The 15,846-nt window shown below is 56.7% G+C and overlaps 1 protein-coding gene across 1 annotated transcript in view; it reads right to left on the bottom strand.

Moving 5' to 3' along the window:
* Positions 1 to 15,846, bottom strand: part of CAMK2B (calcium/calmodulin dependent protein kinase II beta) — a 92,268-nt gene that overhangs the window by 30,367 nt on the left and 46,055 nt on the right. Inside the window, exons 3-5 of the mRNA XM_061165609.1 lie at positions 11,293 to 11,352; positions 5,269 to 5,323; positions 1,154 to 1,219 (exon numbers count right to left, since the gene is read on the bottom strand). Coding sequence (XP_061021592.1) covers positions 1,154 to 1,219; positions 5,269 to 5,323; positions 11,293 to 11,352 — 181 coding nt within the window. The remainder of the gene's footprint in view (positions 1 to 1,153; positions 1,220 to 5,268; positions 5,324 to 11,292; positions 11,353 to 15,846) is intronic.

Genomic DNA, 15,846 nt, shown 5'->3' with positions numbered 1-15,846 from the left:
CCAGAGCCCTGACCCAGCCACCCCTCTCCACCACAGACTCCAACACCCCACCCAGCGCCCGCCAGGCCCCTGGCCTCCTGCTGCCCAGGTGGGGGCCTGCCTGGGTGATACCAGAACCCACTCCCACCCTCTCAAGGGGGCTCAGGCTGTCACTGACAGGCAAGGTTGTCTGGGGGTGCAGAAGCCAGTCTCAAATAGCTGCTTTTTAAAATAATGTTGATTAGAAAGGGAATACATATTCATTAAAGACAAATTTTAAAATAGACAAAGAAGATTCAAAACTTGAAAAGCATCTGAAAATTCACGGCCTAGAGACGACTGCTGCCAGTCTTTTTATTCTTTTCTTTTAAGTGCATGTTTTCCTGGGAGCCCGGCGGGGTCAGGCTGGGCTGGCCAGCAGTGGTGGCCCAGAGATGCACTGTCAGGAGTGACGTAACTGTCATGGATCAGAGTGGCGTCTGGGCAACAGCATGGGTCATGGGAGGGGTGCCCACCCTTCCAGGCGGGGCCCTGCCATCCACCAGCAGCCTCGCTGCAGACAGCATGTCTGAAAATGTCAGTTCCCTTCAACCCCCCGTGAGGGCTGATAAAGCTCCTTCACCCCCCACCTCAGGCCCTGGTTTCCTGCTCACTGCCCCCCAGGGAGCCCTGAAGGAGGGCCAGTGGGCACCTTTCCCACCAGCCCAGGCCCCCATGGCCTTCCCTTTCTGCCTCCAAGGTGGTCCTGGGAGGATGTCACAGAAAGGGGTTCCCGGCCTGTCTTGGGCAAAAGCATTTGGAAACCGTGAGTCTCCACGGGGAAGGCCTTGGTCAGACATCCACGGCGGCAAGAGGAGGCCCAGCACCACTCTCCACCCGCTCTCCCCCCACCAGCCACCGCATGGAGAGCCCCTCTGTGGGCCAGGTCCCACCCTGGGGCAGGCTTGGACCCTCCCTGACTTGGGACACACCAGCTGCCTGCCCCCACCCTGGCCCCAGGACCGCCCCAGAGGGCTCCAAGCAGGGCTTTCACCCAGCTGACCATCTCCCTGGACCACGTCAGGGACAAAGTGTATGAGAGATGATGGAGGCCAGAGGAGGAGGAGCAAGGCTTAGTGAGGGAGGGCCGGGCAGGAGAAGAGGGGGAGGGAGCGTGCGAGGGCTCTACACCCACCTGGCGTCCGCCTCACTGTAGTACTCTCTGGCCACAATGTCCTCAAAGAGCTCCCCACCAGTGACCCTGTGAGAAGAGCAGAGAGGTCCCCTCCATCACCACCAGCATCTCCACCCCCACCCCGTGCTCGTCATCACCACCAGCATCTCCACCGTCTTCACCTCCACGTCCCCCACACCGCCAGCACCTCCATCTCTAGAGTAACTCAGGACTGACACGCTTTAGTCTTCACACCCCTCTCCATGACACTGGTCTCTTAAGCTCAGAAAACTGAGCTTCAATGATCTCAGTGACTTTCCCAGAGGGGGCAGCCCAGGAGTTTGTTCTAGGCCTCTGGACTGTTACCCAGGCTTTGTGACTAATTCCAGGCCTGAGAAAAACTGGCTTACCCTCCTTGAACCCCCCAAGGCCAGTGATGCAGCCCCCGCACAAGGCGGAGGGGCCAGAAGAGACAGTGCATGGATGTGGCCTCCCCAGTGGGTGAGGTCACGAGGTGTTCAAAGTCCATCTCCAGAAAGAGAGTAGGACCTCCATCCACACACTCTCTCGCCGGTTGTCCCTGGGCCAGGGAGCAGCCTTCAGGTCCTAAGGTCAGGATGGATCCCCCTGCCCAGGGCAGAAACCACTGCCTGGAGAGCCTCAGTGAACCCAGCAGGGATCCCAGGCACTCGGGATCCCCTGGCTGAGAATGTGGGTGTGGACAGCAAGGTGAAAAGCAGGGGCCAAGGCTGGATGCACAGGGGAGCAGGAAAGCTCAATCCCCGGGTCTGTCCGAGCCCCTCAGCCTACTCGGCCAGCTCCAAGTCCACCAGAAGGTCCATCTAGAGCTTTTCTACCCCTGCAAGGTCTTGAGTCTCCCTCCCATGTCTCCTCCAGTGGGGACACCAAGGGCACTCCCTCTGCAAACACACCCTCCTTCCACACCCCCTCCAGCTGTGCTGGCCCCACATGCTGGGATCTCTCCACTTGCATCTCAGTTCCCATTCGTTCTTGGGACCTGGGGCTTGGGTTGGCCTTGTTTTGTGCCCAGCACTCAGGGCCAGCCTGGTCCACAGTGACCACAGGCATGGGCACTGCTGAACAGTGGCCCTGGCATGGGCAGGCTCTCTCTTAGAGAAACACAAAACTGGGGATGCAGTGGGTGCTAGGATGCCCCTGCTGGAGGCTAGATGCTGGCCCTCAAATCCTGTTGGAAGCCAACTATCCCAGGAGCAAGGAATTTTTCAGGTTCCAGGAGACTAAAGCTCAGACCCTGATGATGGAAAGATTGAAGGCAAAAGGAGAAGGGGACGGCAGAGGATGAGATGGTTAGGTAGCATCATCTACTTAACAGACATGTATTTGAGCAAACTCTGGGAGACAGTGGAGGACAGAGGAGGGTGGTGTGCTGCAGTTCATGGGGTTGCAGAGTTGGACACGACTAAGCGACTGAACAACAACAAGGCTCAGAGCAGGTGACTGTCCAAGGGAGCAGAGCCCCGTGTGTCTGTGTGTCCTTGTGTATCCATGTGTACACGTATGTGTGTGGAGCAGCAGGATGGAGTACTAGGTCCAGCCCAGAAGAAGACTCGCTATTTATTTTTCTGCACCCACAATTCACAGGTCAGGCTCTGCAGGCCCCGAGTCCAAGCACAGGGCAGAGAGGAAAAGGCCACAGGTACTGACCTGGGCTGCAAAAGGGGCCCAGGGAGCCCCCCAGCCCAGTAGCCCTGCCCTGAGCCAGGGACAAGAACGCTGGGGCCCCACATCCACAGGAGGCTCCGGCTGTGCTGACAGGCATCAGGGGCCTTGTGGTCCAGGGTTGCAGGGCAGGGAGTTGGTGGGGGCAGGGGTGGGGTGGGAGGCTGCCGTCTCAAGCTGGCTGGGAAGGGTGTGGTCTGGAAACCAGCCTCTCCCTTTCCTCAGATCCTGGCCACTCAGCATGGCCAATTCTGGGCTGCAGCCACAGCCTCCGGGCGAGCCCCTTCCTCTGTCCCCAGGCCTGGTCCCCAAGGCCACGTGACATTCTGAGGCATGGAGAGTGGGGAAATCTGTCAGTCCCCGAATCCACAGAGCCCCCCAAGTCGCCTAGGTCCAAGGGCCTCCTGAAGGTGATGCCAACTCAGGCCAGACACTTCTACCCAATTCAGGGGCTACAGAGTCCCAGAGGGTCTGCAGCGTGTCACAGGAGGGCGGCGTGGGGCTGGGGGTGGGGGTGGCAGGGCCTGGCAGCATCTCTATGCCTCCACTCCTCCCCTCTCCCTCCACAGCCCCCCACACCATGCAGGCCCTCCTGCCCCCACCAAACAGCTGCCTGAGGTCTAGTGGTGTCCTGGATGCCCCCAGAGAGGCAGTTTCAACAGGCCTGAGGGCCACAGTGGTTTGCAGGGAAGATGTGCAAAGCCCAGGGCCTCCCTCCTCCCACCTGCTCCAAACACACCCACCAGTTTCCTCTCATTAGCCCCCCTCAGAGCCTTCCCCACACGTGCCTGTTGCTTGAGCCAGGAGAGTCAAGGCGCTCCCACACTCGTGCATGCACTTGTATGGGTGTGCACACATATACACATATGCGCACCTGCACACACATCATTCTCTTCCCTTTTTCTGCTCCTGAATCCCACACACCCTCCTGTCTGCCACCAGGGGCCTGGACATGGCCACCCTCCAGCCCGGGGCCTCTATATTTCCTGGAAAAAAGCTGGTGGAGCTGAACGGATCTGGGGACCCACGGGGGTGACGGCAAAGGGTCCGTGAAACAGAACGCTCGGGGCACAGCCTTGGCCCAGCACAGGCAACTGTATCACAGGTCAGCCCTGGACACCTGGCTGGTATCTCGAAGTGGTGTCTTGTGGGACACGGGGGACTGTGGGGGACAGTTCCAGCATCTCCTGACCAGAGGACCCCAAGTAGGCCAGAGGTTCATTCCTCAGGCCTCCACACCCCGTGGCCGAGGCATCTGTCATTTGAGGGGGGAGGTCCCTTCAGAGACACATCCTGTCCCCGTGGCCAGGGCCCCCGGGCTGGGCTTCCCAGAGGCCACACGGAGCCACCCCAAACTACGACCTCTGCCCACCGCAGGGTCCAGAGTCACACTGACTCAGGACAGCTAAATAGAGCCCCGCTCAGCCGGAGCTGTCGGGGAGTGAGGTGATGAGATCACTGCTTCTAAATCCAGCAAGAGATGAGAGGAGGCAGGGGCCCCAGATGCTCTCGCTCAGCACAGCTCACACACACATGTGCACATATATACCCATGTACACACTGATCGAATCACACATCCATCATCTACATCCACCCCCACAAATCACACGTACAAATGTGCACACACGTGCATGCATGATTTGTGAGAGTGGATATATGCACACACACCCCACAGATTATACTCATGTACACACACAGGCACATACACACCCACAAGCCACATGTGTGTGCACACATGCACCCGTGGACATGCATGCAAACAGATACATTCCCCCACAAATCATTTGCACACTCACACTTCAGGCAATCATACACACACTGTTACATGCTGACGCCAACATACACCCATGCACACACATATATGTTCACACCCCACATATCCACACCAACTCACACACACATTCACATACATACACATGCACACACACCACAAATCACATGTGTACATGTGTTCATATAATCACACACATATGCACACACTGAAACCCACTCATGCACATGCCCCCACAAATCACACCCACAGATGCCTGCTCATCAACATATATGAATGCACACACACAGTCACAAACACACAGGCAGTCTCATGCACCCAAGCATACACTCATGCCAGTCCATGGGCCCCAGTGCAGCGGTGATGAGGCCACCAAGGAAGGTAACAGAAGACCGAGGGCCAGACCATTCCTCCGAGATCCTTCCCTCCCTTGGCCTCCAGCACACCCTGTTCTGGGTGGTCGGGAAGGGGCCCAGCTGGGCAATCCCATCCCTGGGGGATTCCATACACCAATGCAAAGCCAACAAACCAATGACGTAGGCTGGGGGCGAGGTGACCCAGGAGTCGGGGGACTGTCTGCCAGGGCTACAGAAGCCAAGGGGCCCAGCCCAGGCCCAATGCTGGGAGCAGACGAGAGCCCATGTCCCTGCGCTTCGGCACTTACAGATCGAAGACCAGGTAGTGGAAACCTTCCTCGGAGATGCTGTCATGGAGGCGCACTGTGGGAACAGGAGAGGCCATGAGCAGGGGCAACAGCCCGGGGCCCACCCACACTGCCCAGACACTCATCCAGGCCCACAGCCAGCAGCACAAGCCCTTCAGGGAGGGCCCATACACCCGCCCAAGGGCCTGTGGCTTCCCACAGTTTGGGCTGGGGAGGGCCCGGGTGGGCACTGCAGGCAGAGTCTGCGGGGTGAGCCGTGGGCCCTGCAGTCAACTGACCGCAATTCAACATCCGAGGGCCTCAGGGGTCTGGTCTTTCCTGTCTTTTCCTTTCCTTTGCCAGAAGGAGACCCAGTCCCCTCTCAGTCCCTGGCCAGGTCCCCTGCTCCCAAATGCAGCAGAGAGCCGCAGGAGGGGGCGGGGTGGGGACGAAGGCCCCCCCACCAGGCCTGGAAAGGAGCCGCTGAGGGACTTCATGGGAGAGGAGGGCAGAGGGCTCCACTGCTAACCCGTCAGGACAGGCTGAGGTGGCAGGGACCCCTGGGGGAGGACCACCTGCCCGGGGCCCAGTATGGCATCACTGCGGAAGAGTCAGACCCTGATTTCCCACTCCAGAACCTGCAGGGTCAGCAGGATGGCGCCACGGCCACGCATGCCCTCTCTGCTTTAGTTTGTTTCTCCATCTCCTGAGCCTGGAACAAGGCCTGGCCAGAGTTGTGCTGGTTAGGAGTTGACGAATGAATGAATGAGGGGATGAATGAGTGAGTGAACAACAAGGAAGATTTCGTCATGAAGAACACCACTCCAAGGCCTCCTTTTCCCTGAGCTGGAGACGTGCCCAGCACTGAATGGCAGGTATTTCTAGGAAACTCTGGACACTTCCCACCGGGTGACAGATCCTGCCTTCTGTATCTGCAGCCTACAGTGCGCCCATCAGAAACCATCCCAGTCATCCTGAGAGGTCACGCATGCAGCAGCCGTGCAGAGAGAGAAGTGACCGGCTGAGGGTCACACAGCTCACACAACGCTGAGCAGCAGTGTGGGCAGAGCTCCCGCTTGGCCCCTCTGCTCCCTGGGCCTCCTGGCAGTCTTGAGCTCCACCAGGATGGACGGGCCTGCGGGAGCTGGAAGAGCGAAGAGCAGGCTTCTCCCAGGCCCCACAGGTCCCTTCCTCATGCCCTCGAAGCTGCTCTGGTTTCTAGCTGGCTGTTGGCTTCCTTCCTCCTCCAGCTGTGGACTTCCAAAGGGCCCAGCCAACAGGGCCCTCTCATCAGGAAGCCCAATCTGGCTACAGTGGCCCCCCAACCTCAGGCAAAGCCTGGTTCAGGGAGCAGGCCTCACTCCCAGCAGTCAGGGCGCCTGGTCACTAAGGACAAAGTACACGGGCGGCTCCAGGGGGCACCTCATCTCACACCCTGCTTCTCTCACCATATCCCCCACCCACTGCTCGCTCTGGATCTCTCTGCTCAAGGGGCCAGTATCCAGCTTCAGCCAACCCAGGTCCTGGGGCCAACGCCTGGCACCCTCTCACTCCCACCCAGACCTCAACTCCACCAGGTGGGTCTGCACTTTCCTAACATACAACAGACCGGCTCACTGCGCCCTCCTCCAGGACTCTCCTGCAAAATCACTGAGTGAAACTCTCCCCCCGCCGACTCCTTTCTGGTGGGGGCCCAGCCGCTCGGCCCCTCTGAGCAGCCTCCTCTGCCCCCAGCTGCTTCCCCTGGAACTCCAAGCAAAGACAGGCCCAGGGTGGAAGGGGGAAGGGAGTGGACGGGTCTGCCTCCACCACCCTGCCAGGCCTGCAGACAGCACCCCAAGAGGAACACTCCTGGGGGGACCCTTTTCTCTTCCCACGCAGGGGAATCCTCCTTCCCCAGGGGAGTCCCAGGGGTCCATAAATCTGGGTTCCTGCTGACCTTCCCCTCCTCCCCCGCCGTGGAGGCCACCCCTGCCCTCAGGCCCAGGCCCCTCGGAGCAGGTGAGAGGGGACTGGCAGGACCCTCAGCCTGAGAGTTAAGGCCACATGCACACACTCTCCTTTTTTTTCACTTAAACATTTTTAACATTTAAAAAATAGTTATATACTACTTTAATGGTTTAGAAGAACACCCACCTAGCACAACAGACCCGTGATTTCACAGAGGGGGCTAAGTAAAAAAGGGAATTGTCACAGAATCTATTTAAGTAAAAACAGTAAGTAAATAACTGTGGGTGACATACAGCGGCTGCAACTAGAGTCCAGGTAGTTCCTGAGAGTCCAGCCTGGGAGCAAGGGGTTGGGGGACACCAATAGCTACAGGGGGGGGTCAGGAGCCCCGGGACAAGCCTCCCACTGTGGGGCTTGCTCCTCCAGGGACCACACAGAGTCCCAGGCCAGGGGGCTCTCAGTGGGGGTGGTCCTTCTGCCCCTCCCAAGCTGCCCCTCGAACTCCTCCATGGACTGCAGTACTGCGACGGGAGGAAGGACCCCGGGACCTATCTTTATGATCGGCTTTGGGAGGGTAGGGCTGTGGATGGCGGCAAGGGCCCTGCGCTGTCAGAGACGGGAGACCTTTCACCCTCCCCTCCTGCACTGGCCTCCTCATCTCGGCAGGAAGTCCTCCCAGGGCCATCGTACTCCCTGGTGTCCCCCTGCCCAGCTCCTAGATGAGCCATCCTGCAAGGGAGGGCAGTTCCAGCCCTGGAAACCAGGAGGTGGGAATTTGCCATCCATGAGCCAGGCCCAGGAGAGAGAGGATCAGTGTGCAGAGGGGAGGCTGGAAGGAGGCTGAGAGGAGGATGGAAGGAGGCTGGGGAGGCTGAGGGCTGCCCTCCTCAGAGTCAAGGCTGATGGCTCTGCTCACTCCTGACAGGGCCCATTTTAAAAGGCTGTAGACGGTTCTGCCTTGGAGAAGGAAATGGCGACCCACGCCAGTATTCTTGCCTAGAGAATCCTGTGGACGGAGGAGCCTGGTGGGCTGCCGTCTAGGCGGTCGCACAGAGTCGGACACGACTGAAGCGACTTAGCAGCAGCAGCAGCAGATGGTTCTGCCTACCACGGACTCTGCTTAATCTGTCACCCACAGCTCCGGGGGCAGGGAGGGAAGCTTGGGACATGCTCACCTGCTGAGCGGCAACCTCTCAGGGTGGCCACGGCCCACCAGTGAGGTGAGGGTGCAGGAAGCCTTGCCCTTGGCTAAGTCTCCACTTCAGGCTCCCACCGGCAATGGGAAATATGCACTGAACAGGAATTCCAGAGACCCCGGGTGGAGGCGGCCAACCTCCCGGACAGCTGGGTACAACACGGACATGTGTGTGGAGGGCACAGCCCACAGTGAGGCCCTGGAGCTCATGTCCATCCTGGACACCCTCGCCTGCTTCCCGGGGACCCACATGGTGCAGTGGGCTGCCCAGTGCCCACAGCGTACCCACACAGGGCCAAGGCAGCCTGCACCTGTCTCCTCTGCCCAGGTGCCCGCTTGTCTCTGAATGGAAACTAAAGCCCCAGGAGTGGTGGGGGCTCTGCCTGTGGGCTGCTCCCTGGGGGCCTGACTCTGGGTACCTGCTCCTAATGAGACAGCCCAGCCAGCAGCCAGGAGACACCATGTGCTACCATGTTGGTTGTGAGAGGCATTCACATCCTCTGATGAGCCTCCTTTAAGAGGAGAGCTGGGCTCCTTCAAGCAAAAATAAGGCAAGGTGGACGGCATCACCCCTTCCAGACCAAACCATCAAAAGGCCTGGTGCTTCCTCCAGAAGTTAAACACAGAAGCACCACATGGTCTAGCCATTCCACTTCGAGGTTTACCCCCAAAGGACTGAAAGCAGAGATCCAGAAAGAGACTTGTACACCCATGTTCGTGGCATCATTAGTCACAATAACCAACAGGCAGAAAAAGGCCAAGTGTCCACTGACGGATGAATGGATAAACACAATGTGAAACATACACACAGTAGAATATTATTCAGCTTTAAAAAGGAAGGAAATTCTGACACATACTACGACAAGGATGAGGCTTGAGGACATTAGGCTGAGTAAAATAAGCTGGTCCCCGAAAGACAAACACGGCATGGTCCCATTGATGAGGTTCCTACGGTGTCGAATTCATAGAGACAGAAAGCAGAATGGTGGGTGGTGGGGCCTCGGGGTGCAGGTGGGGGTTAGCGTTAACGGATGCAGAGTTTCCACTGATGATGATGAAAAAAGTTTTGAGTACAGATAAGGGCAATGGTTACATAACATGTGAATATACTTAACGCCACAGAACTGTGCTCTTAAAAACAGTTACACTGATAAGTATATGTATATATGCTATGTATATCTGACACAATTGGGGGGCACTGTCTTCCTTGTTCTCCTTCCCTCTCCATCTCTCTGTCTCAGTCTTTATCTCTGTGTCTGTCTTTCTCTTTCTTTCTCCATCTCTCTCTGTGTCTCTGTTCCCCTCTGTCTCTGTCTCAGTCTCTGCTTCTCTGTCTTTTCTTTCTGTGTGTCTCTCTCGCTTTCTGTCACCTTCTCTGTCTCTGTCTGTCTGTCTCCAGAGCCCTGAGCAGGGCTGGCTCAGAGCCAGGCCACCTGCCTAGCTGCCCCAGGCCCCCAGACTCAAGAGAATCCTACCCTGCTGTTGCTGTCTTAAACTTCATAGTAAGTATTGAACAAAGGCATTGATCCCATAAAATCTGTGGCAGCCTCAGTCACCCAGCTGAACTGCTCTTGAATCCACAGAAACAGAGAAAATCAGTGCCTGTTGGTTGAGTTTTGGGGTAATTTGTTGTGAAGCCTGGACCACTGACACACTTGTGAAACACGCCCAGTCCACGAACAAGAAGACTGGGGCTCAGAGCAGTTCAGTGACTGTTGCGGCGGCTTCTCTGGGTGGGGGCGGTGGGGGGGTGGAAGGCCACACCCGAATCCAGGTCTCTGAGCTCCAAACCTCTGAACACCGCCTCGGAAACGAGGGCCCTCACAGCTTATGCCCTGCTTCCCAGGGGAGCCCTCTCGGCTCCTCCCAGGGTCCCTCCGGGCCCTCCCTGCGGCTGAGGCCCTGGTCTGGGAGTGGCATGGATGCAGCTGCTCAGCACAGCCTGGCGTCCCTTGTAAACAGAGTGCCGCGCACCATCCTGGTGCACGTTTGGTGCCCAAACGTGGGCGAGAGGGCCCAGGAATCCACCCTGACAAGTTCCCTGGGTGCCTCTGAGGCCACAGGCCCACTGTCCCCTCTGTGTCTCCTGTCTACCTCCCAGCATGGGCAAGATCTGGGTCCTGGGCTCCTCAGAAGTCCCTTAAGGGATGAGAAGTGAAGAGAGACAGGCAGCTATGCTGTGGGGACAAGGGGCCCCTCACAGCTGAGGCGGGTGGGCAGAGGCTGACAGGCCCCCGGAAATCTGCTCCAACTTCCGGGGTCTGGGGTCCCAGCAGCTCCTGTGACTGTGTCTGGGCTGAGTCTGTACTCAGTCTGGAGGTTGCAGAAAGAAGGGTCCTACTGCAGGCAGGGCAGCCACAGTAGGCCCTAGGCCAAGACCCAGGCTCTGGGAACTCCACGGGCCCCCAGGGCAGCTGATACCCACCCCAGACCACAGTTCCAAGAGCCCTGGACTCGGGGAGAGCAGAGGTCCTCCAGAATCAGACCTCGGTCCTCAGACCTCGGTCCTCAGACCTCAGAGCTCAGGCTGAGGCTGGGTGTGGTCTTTGACTGGTCTTTGGTTTCCAAACTTTTTTCTCTGTAATCAGGCCATCACATTGTTTTCTGAAGCGTCAGAATGTTAGGCTCCTGTGTGTTATCACCAGAATCTTGGCATAGAGTTACAGAGTGGTCGGCAGGGACCCGTCCAGGAGGAACCCGACCTTGGCCTCCCCCAGGGGGCTGACCCAGAGTCTGTGCAGGATTCCCTCTGGGTCAAAAGGAGATGTTTCCAGGGGCCTGAGGGTGGGAACCTTCAATGGGGAAGGAAAGGGACGCCTTCAGGGTCCTCCTGCTGCCTGTAACGGGAGAGCTGGGACCTCCCCTGCCCCCCACCTCCCACCCCGCCGCAGGCAGCTCACCAATGTTGGAATGCTTCAGGAGACGGCAGATTCGAGCCTCTCTCTCCAGCTTCTGGTGATCTGGGGAAAGAAAGGGACACAGCATCACCCTGTGGCCCTGCAGCGAGTGGCACCCTGGAGCCCCTCGACGGCATGCTGGACGGGCCGCCAACCATGAGACTCACGGCTGGGAGACGTGGCCACCACTTTCTGCGATGTCTACCCAGCTGACCACCACCTGCCCAGGGGGCACGTCAGGTTGTACCCCCTACCCATGCCCAGACCCCCGGCTGGCAGCACTGGTGCTGGAAGAGGCTGCCCAGGGCCTGGAGCGAGAGGCCCATGGGAGGCATGGTTGGTGCTCACTCGGGGCCAAAAGTTTCCCCCACGTGATGCAGAAAGAGAAAATGCCGGCTGTCAGCAACAGAACTGACAGCACCAATTTAATCCTTTCCTTATCTGTCCTAATTCTGTTCTCTGTGGAGCTTTCTGCAGAGGCCCAGTTTGTTCATCAGAGGCGGCCGTGGGCAGGCAGAATAGCGCTGTCGGCCGACGGGGGGCGTCCGACCAGTGTTCGGGGTCAGCCTGGGGCTGGACCTTCCTCTGGCGGGGCATCTGGGGAAGGGATGTGTGACTTAACATACCCTCCCCCACACCACCACCCCATGCACAAACCTCCAAAACACAGGCCTGGATTTTGATGGGTCCTGGTGTCGATGCCAGGTCAGCAAGAAGAAGAGTCAAGGCCTCAGAGGACCTTCCACAGGATCTAAATTTTTACGCAGGTTAAGATGAGGCTCCCTAAAATTATGTTTTAGAGGGTGCTTTTGAAATTTATAAAACAAAGTGGTCATGGGTATGCAACATGATCCCCAGATTTTCAAAATGGTAGACTTCGGACCAAGTCTTAAAAATTACCAAGCATTACTCAGAAAGTTTGAGAGAAATAAAAATTCCCTAAGTCATCAAAAAAAAAAAAAAGCCTCAGAAGGAAGTCGCCCCAGGCAAGACAGCTGCTGATCATGAAACTACCCCTCCTCCCCCAAGCCCTGTGTGCCTCCTTCCACCCTGAGAAGCACAGAACCTCAATTCTCTGCCCCCAAGGGCTGAGCAACTTATCAGCCAGAAGTTTTATCTTTCAAACAAACAGAGGTGCCAGGAGGATTTTGAAAGCGGATAAGATTATAATGGCGAAAAACTGAAAAAAACAAAAACCTATTTCCACTGACCAGAGAAGACAGAAATAAATCACACAACAGAACACACCCATCCGTGTGCATATCACCCCAATCTTCCAACATGAGGACAAGTGGAAGAAGCCGCTCACAGAAGAAGACCCAAACTGCACTTCATTCACATCGAGGCCAACAAGCAGGGCACTGGCACGCATGTGTGGCCGGATGGCGAAAAAAGGCGGGGGATCAGGAGGGAGGCTGCCCCAGGGTGGGATGTGACTGGAAAGGGAGTGTCCGGGGCCTGGAACACCTGCCCCCACCCCTGCTTGCCCTGGGCCCTTCACAGTGAGGGCCTGAGGACAGTAATATACCAGAGAAGACCACAGGATCACCTGATTCACCAGGGAACTCCTGACAGCCCCACTAGTGGGACACAGTTAATGGGCTAATTACAATATGTTCTCAGAAGCAATAAAGTCACTGGGCAGGCCTCCTCAGACCTGCCAGCCCATCCCTGGCTCTGCTGGGAGGTGGGGTGGACTGAGGGGATGAGGAAGACCCAGCCACCAAGTCTTCCTGCAGGAAGGGCGCCCCCTGGCCCATCTATGGTCAGCTCTCCCTGGGCTGAGTGATGATGGTGGGCTGGAAGCCTCAGGACAGCCCTGAACATGGACATACCTGCAAACAGGCGTGTGCCCTTTTGGAGTGGGGCAAACCATGCCTACAGACAGAATGTCTCCAGGAGATCCAGCAGGCTCTCCCTCCTCTCAGGATGGGCACTCAGCCCGCCCCCCACCCCATCCCCCCTGCCCCCTGCCATAGCCCCGGAAATGCTAACACCTCCCTGAGCTGCTCATCTGGCTCCCACCTGTCTTTCCAGACCCCTTGTGACTGGGAGGGCTCTGGCAAAACCACAGGGCAGTGGGTGGGCCTTCGGGACAGACCCGCACGTCTTGCCTCACTCCATCTCCATCTTGCCCTCACCTCCATACCCAATGCAGCAAACGTTCCCCATCCTGCTGGGGGGTGGGTACGGCATCAGTAGACAAGATGCAGCCCAAGAGTCACCCACCATTAGGATGGATGAGTGGAAAACAGCCACAGAAGAACACAAGCGACGTGGCTTCCACTTTTCCATCTGTATGAAGCTCATTAACAGGCAACACCAAACAACAGGGGTCGGGGTCCTATCCGTGAGGCTCACTCTAGAGGGGAGGGGAGTGGTCCATGCAACAGCCAAGATGGCGGCTCCCCCGCAGGCAGCAGTACGGAGGCTTGGAGGTGCAGGCTGGTGGGTTCGGGGGGTTGTTCTGTTCTTGCTTAGTGGGTTTTTTTTTGACACTATCTGAAGACTTTTCAAACTTTAAGCTGCAAGAATAGCACAAAGTGCCAATGAACGGGGCATTTCTGTATAATCTCTCTTCTTCCTATGCACGTACTAACTTCCTCTGCAGCAGGAGCGAGTAAGCCCCACATTTGACGTCCTTCTACCAGGTTAAGAGCTCGGTGCGTGTTTTGTAAGAACAAGGACGTTCTCTTACGTAATCTCAATGCAGTTATTATTCACTAAATCCAATGCAGATACAATACTCAGTACAACCTACAGTCCATATTCCAATTTTGTCCCTGTCCCCATAATGTCATAGCTCATTTCCTCCTGATGTGGATGGCTAATGAATAGCTCACCTACATGCAGACGGAGCAAGGCTGAGGTCAGAGAAAGCCCAGGATGGTAAGGTGATAAGAGCAGGGGTGGTCGTCTTTCCTGGAAAAATTGCCTGATTGCAGTCATAAATAAAAGCCAGGAGAAAATTCATGTGGAGACCCATCTTTGGAAAGCAGATAATTTAAACAACCATATTCCTGAGTCTTACCACCAATGGCAGAGCCCCATCCAAAAAATCTTGTCCTACTCCTGCGTGTGTCTGGGGGATAAATTACTTGTTTGGGGCCAAGAAGGGGCACCAGGTTGCCCAGCCCAGGTGCAGATGTCTACCCCATGGCCACGCAGGTTATTGACCCTCTTGGCTGTCTCCTTTCCGTATCAGGCACAGCAGCACTTGACCAGTGAGCAGCTCTGAAACTCTGTATCACGACACATGTTTCAAGGTGGTCAAAGTTCAAGTGCAGACATCTCAGTAAGATCATAACTGCTCTGCTCTGGGTGGCAGAATTATGAATAATTTTTATTCTTTATATTTTTCCCCAACTTTGACAACAACCTTGTGTTACTTTTGTCATAGGGAAATATGCTGTTTTGTTTTTTTCTAATTTGGTCCTGTCTCCAGTAAGCACAAAGCCACTGGTTAAACATGATGAGAGTGTGTCATAAAATATTTGCCCTGAAATTAAAAATATAAGTTGATATTCTGTGACCTTGGATGGGAACCAGAAGCCATAAGAAGGGGCTGGAGGAGGAGGCTGTTTCTCTCGGGTCCAGTAGGCTGACCTCGGGCCAGGCATGTGGCCGTGGGAGGAAGAACCCAGCATCCCAATTCTGCCCACATCCTCTGATTTGCTTTCAGATCTTCCCGACCCAGGAATCGAACTGGGGTCTCCTGCATCGCACGTGGATTCTTTACCAACTGAGCTACCAGGGATGCCCCTCTACAAAGTCAAGGAGCTGCTGTCTCCGAATTTCAAAATTAACATCGTAATAGACAACATGGTTGGAGGAGTCAATTTTTTTTTTTTGAGGAGTCAAATTTAACCCAGTCTGCTTCACACAAGAAGTGCAACCCAGTCCTAAACTGTCAGTGAGAACCTGGGAGGACACTCCACCTAACCCGTCCCCTGGTGGACAGCAGGACATGTGATGGGCCAGCGACCCTGAGCAAGCGCTGTGACTTCTCGGGGCTGCCGCACCTGCTCAGCCTGCCACCTGCCTCCCTCCCAGAACTCTGGCCCCAGAGACCTGTCTGGACTCAGAAGACCACAGCAGTGACCACCAAGCAGGGCCATGGAGAGAACACGATCAAAAGGCTGCCCACCCCAACCAGGACCCCTCAGCACACTGGGCACCCCAGCCTAGTGCTCCCTCCTGAAGGAAGTCCAAGAGTCCTCTTGAGGAGCCAGACCCTGCCATGCCCACTGCAGCGATATCCTGGCTGGGCAGGCAGTGAGCGACCCCAAGAGGGGCCCACCAGCAACTGCCAGGGTTCTAGAGGTCATGGGGGCATTGAATCCAGCTGAGAGGCTCAAAAGGGCCCTCCCAGAGCTGCAGCCTGGTGCACTGAGGGTCTGGGTGTCCAGAGTTGCCCTGAGACCCAGCACCTGCTGCTTGTGACCCCCTGCCATGTCAGCTAGTGTTTAGTTACTAACATTGGTATGTGGCTCGGCACGCGTCCCACACCTGTGCAGGTTTGCATCCAAGGACGAGTGAGCCCTGAGGATCCACCCA

This window comes from Dama dama, chromosome 18, assembly GCF_033118175.1.
Source record: "Dama dama isolate Ldn47 chromosome 18, ASM3311817v1, whole genome shotgun sequence".
Lineage (NCBI taxonomy): Eukaryota > Metazoa > Chordata > Mammalia > Artiodactyla > Cervidae > Dama > Dama dama.
The sequence above is the reverse complement of the archived record's forward strand: the minus strand, read 5'-3'. Positions and strand labels throughout refer to the sequence as shown.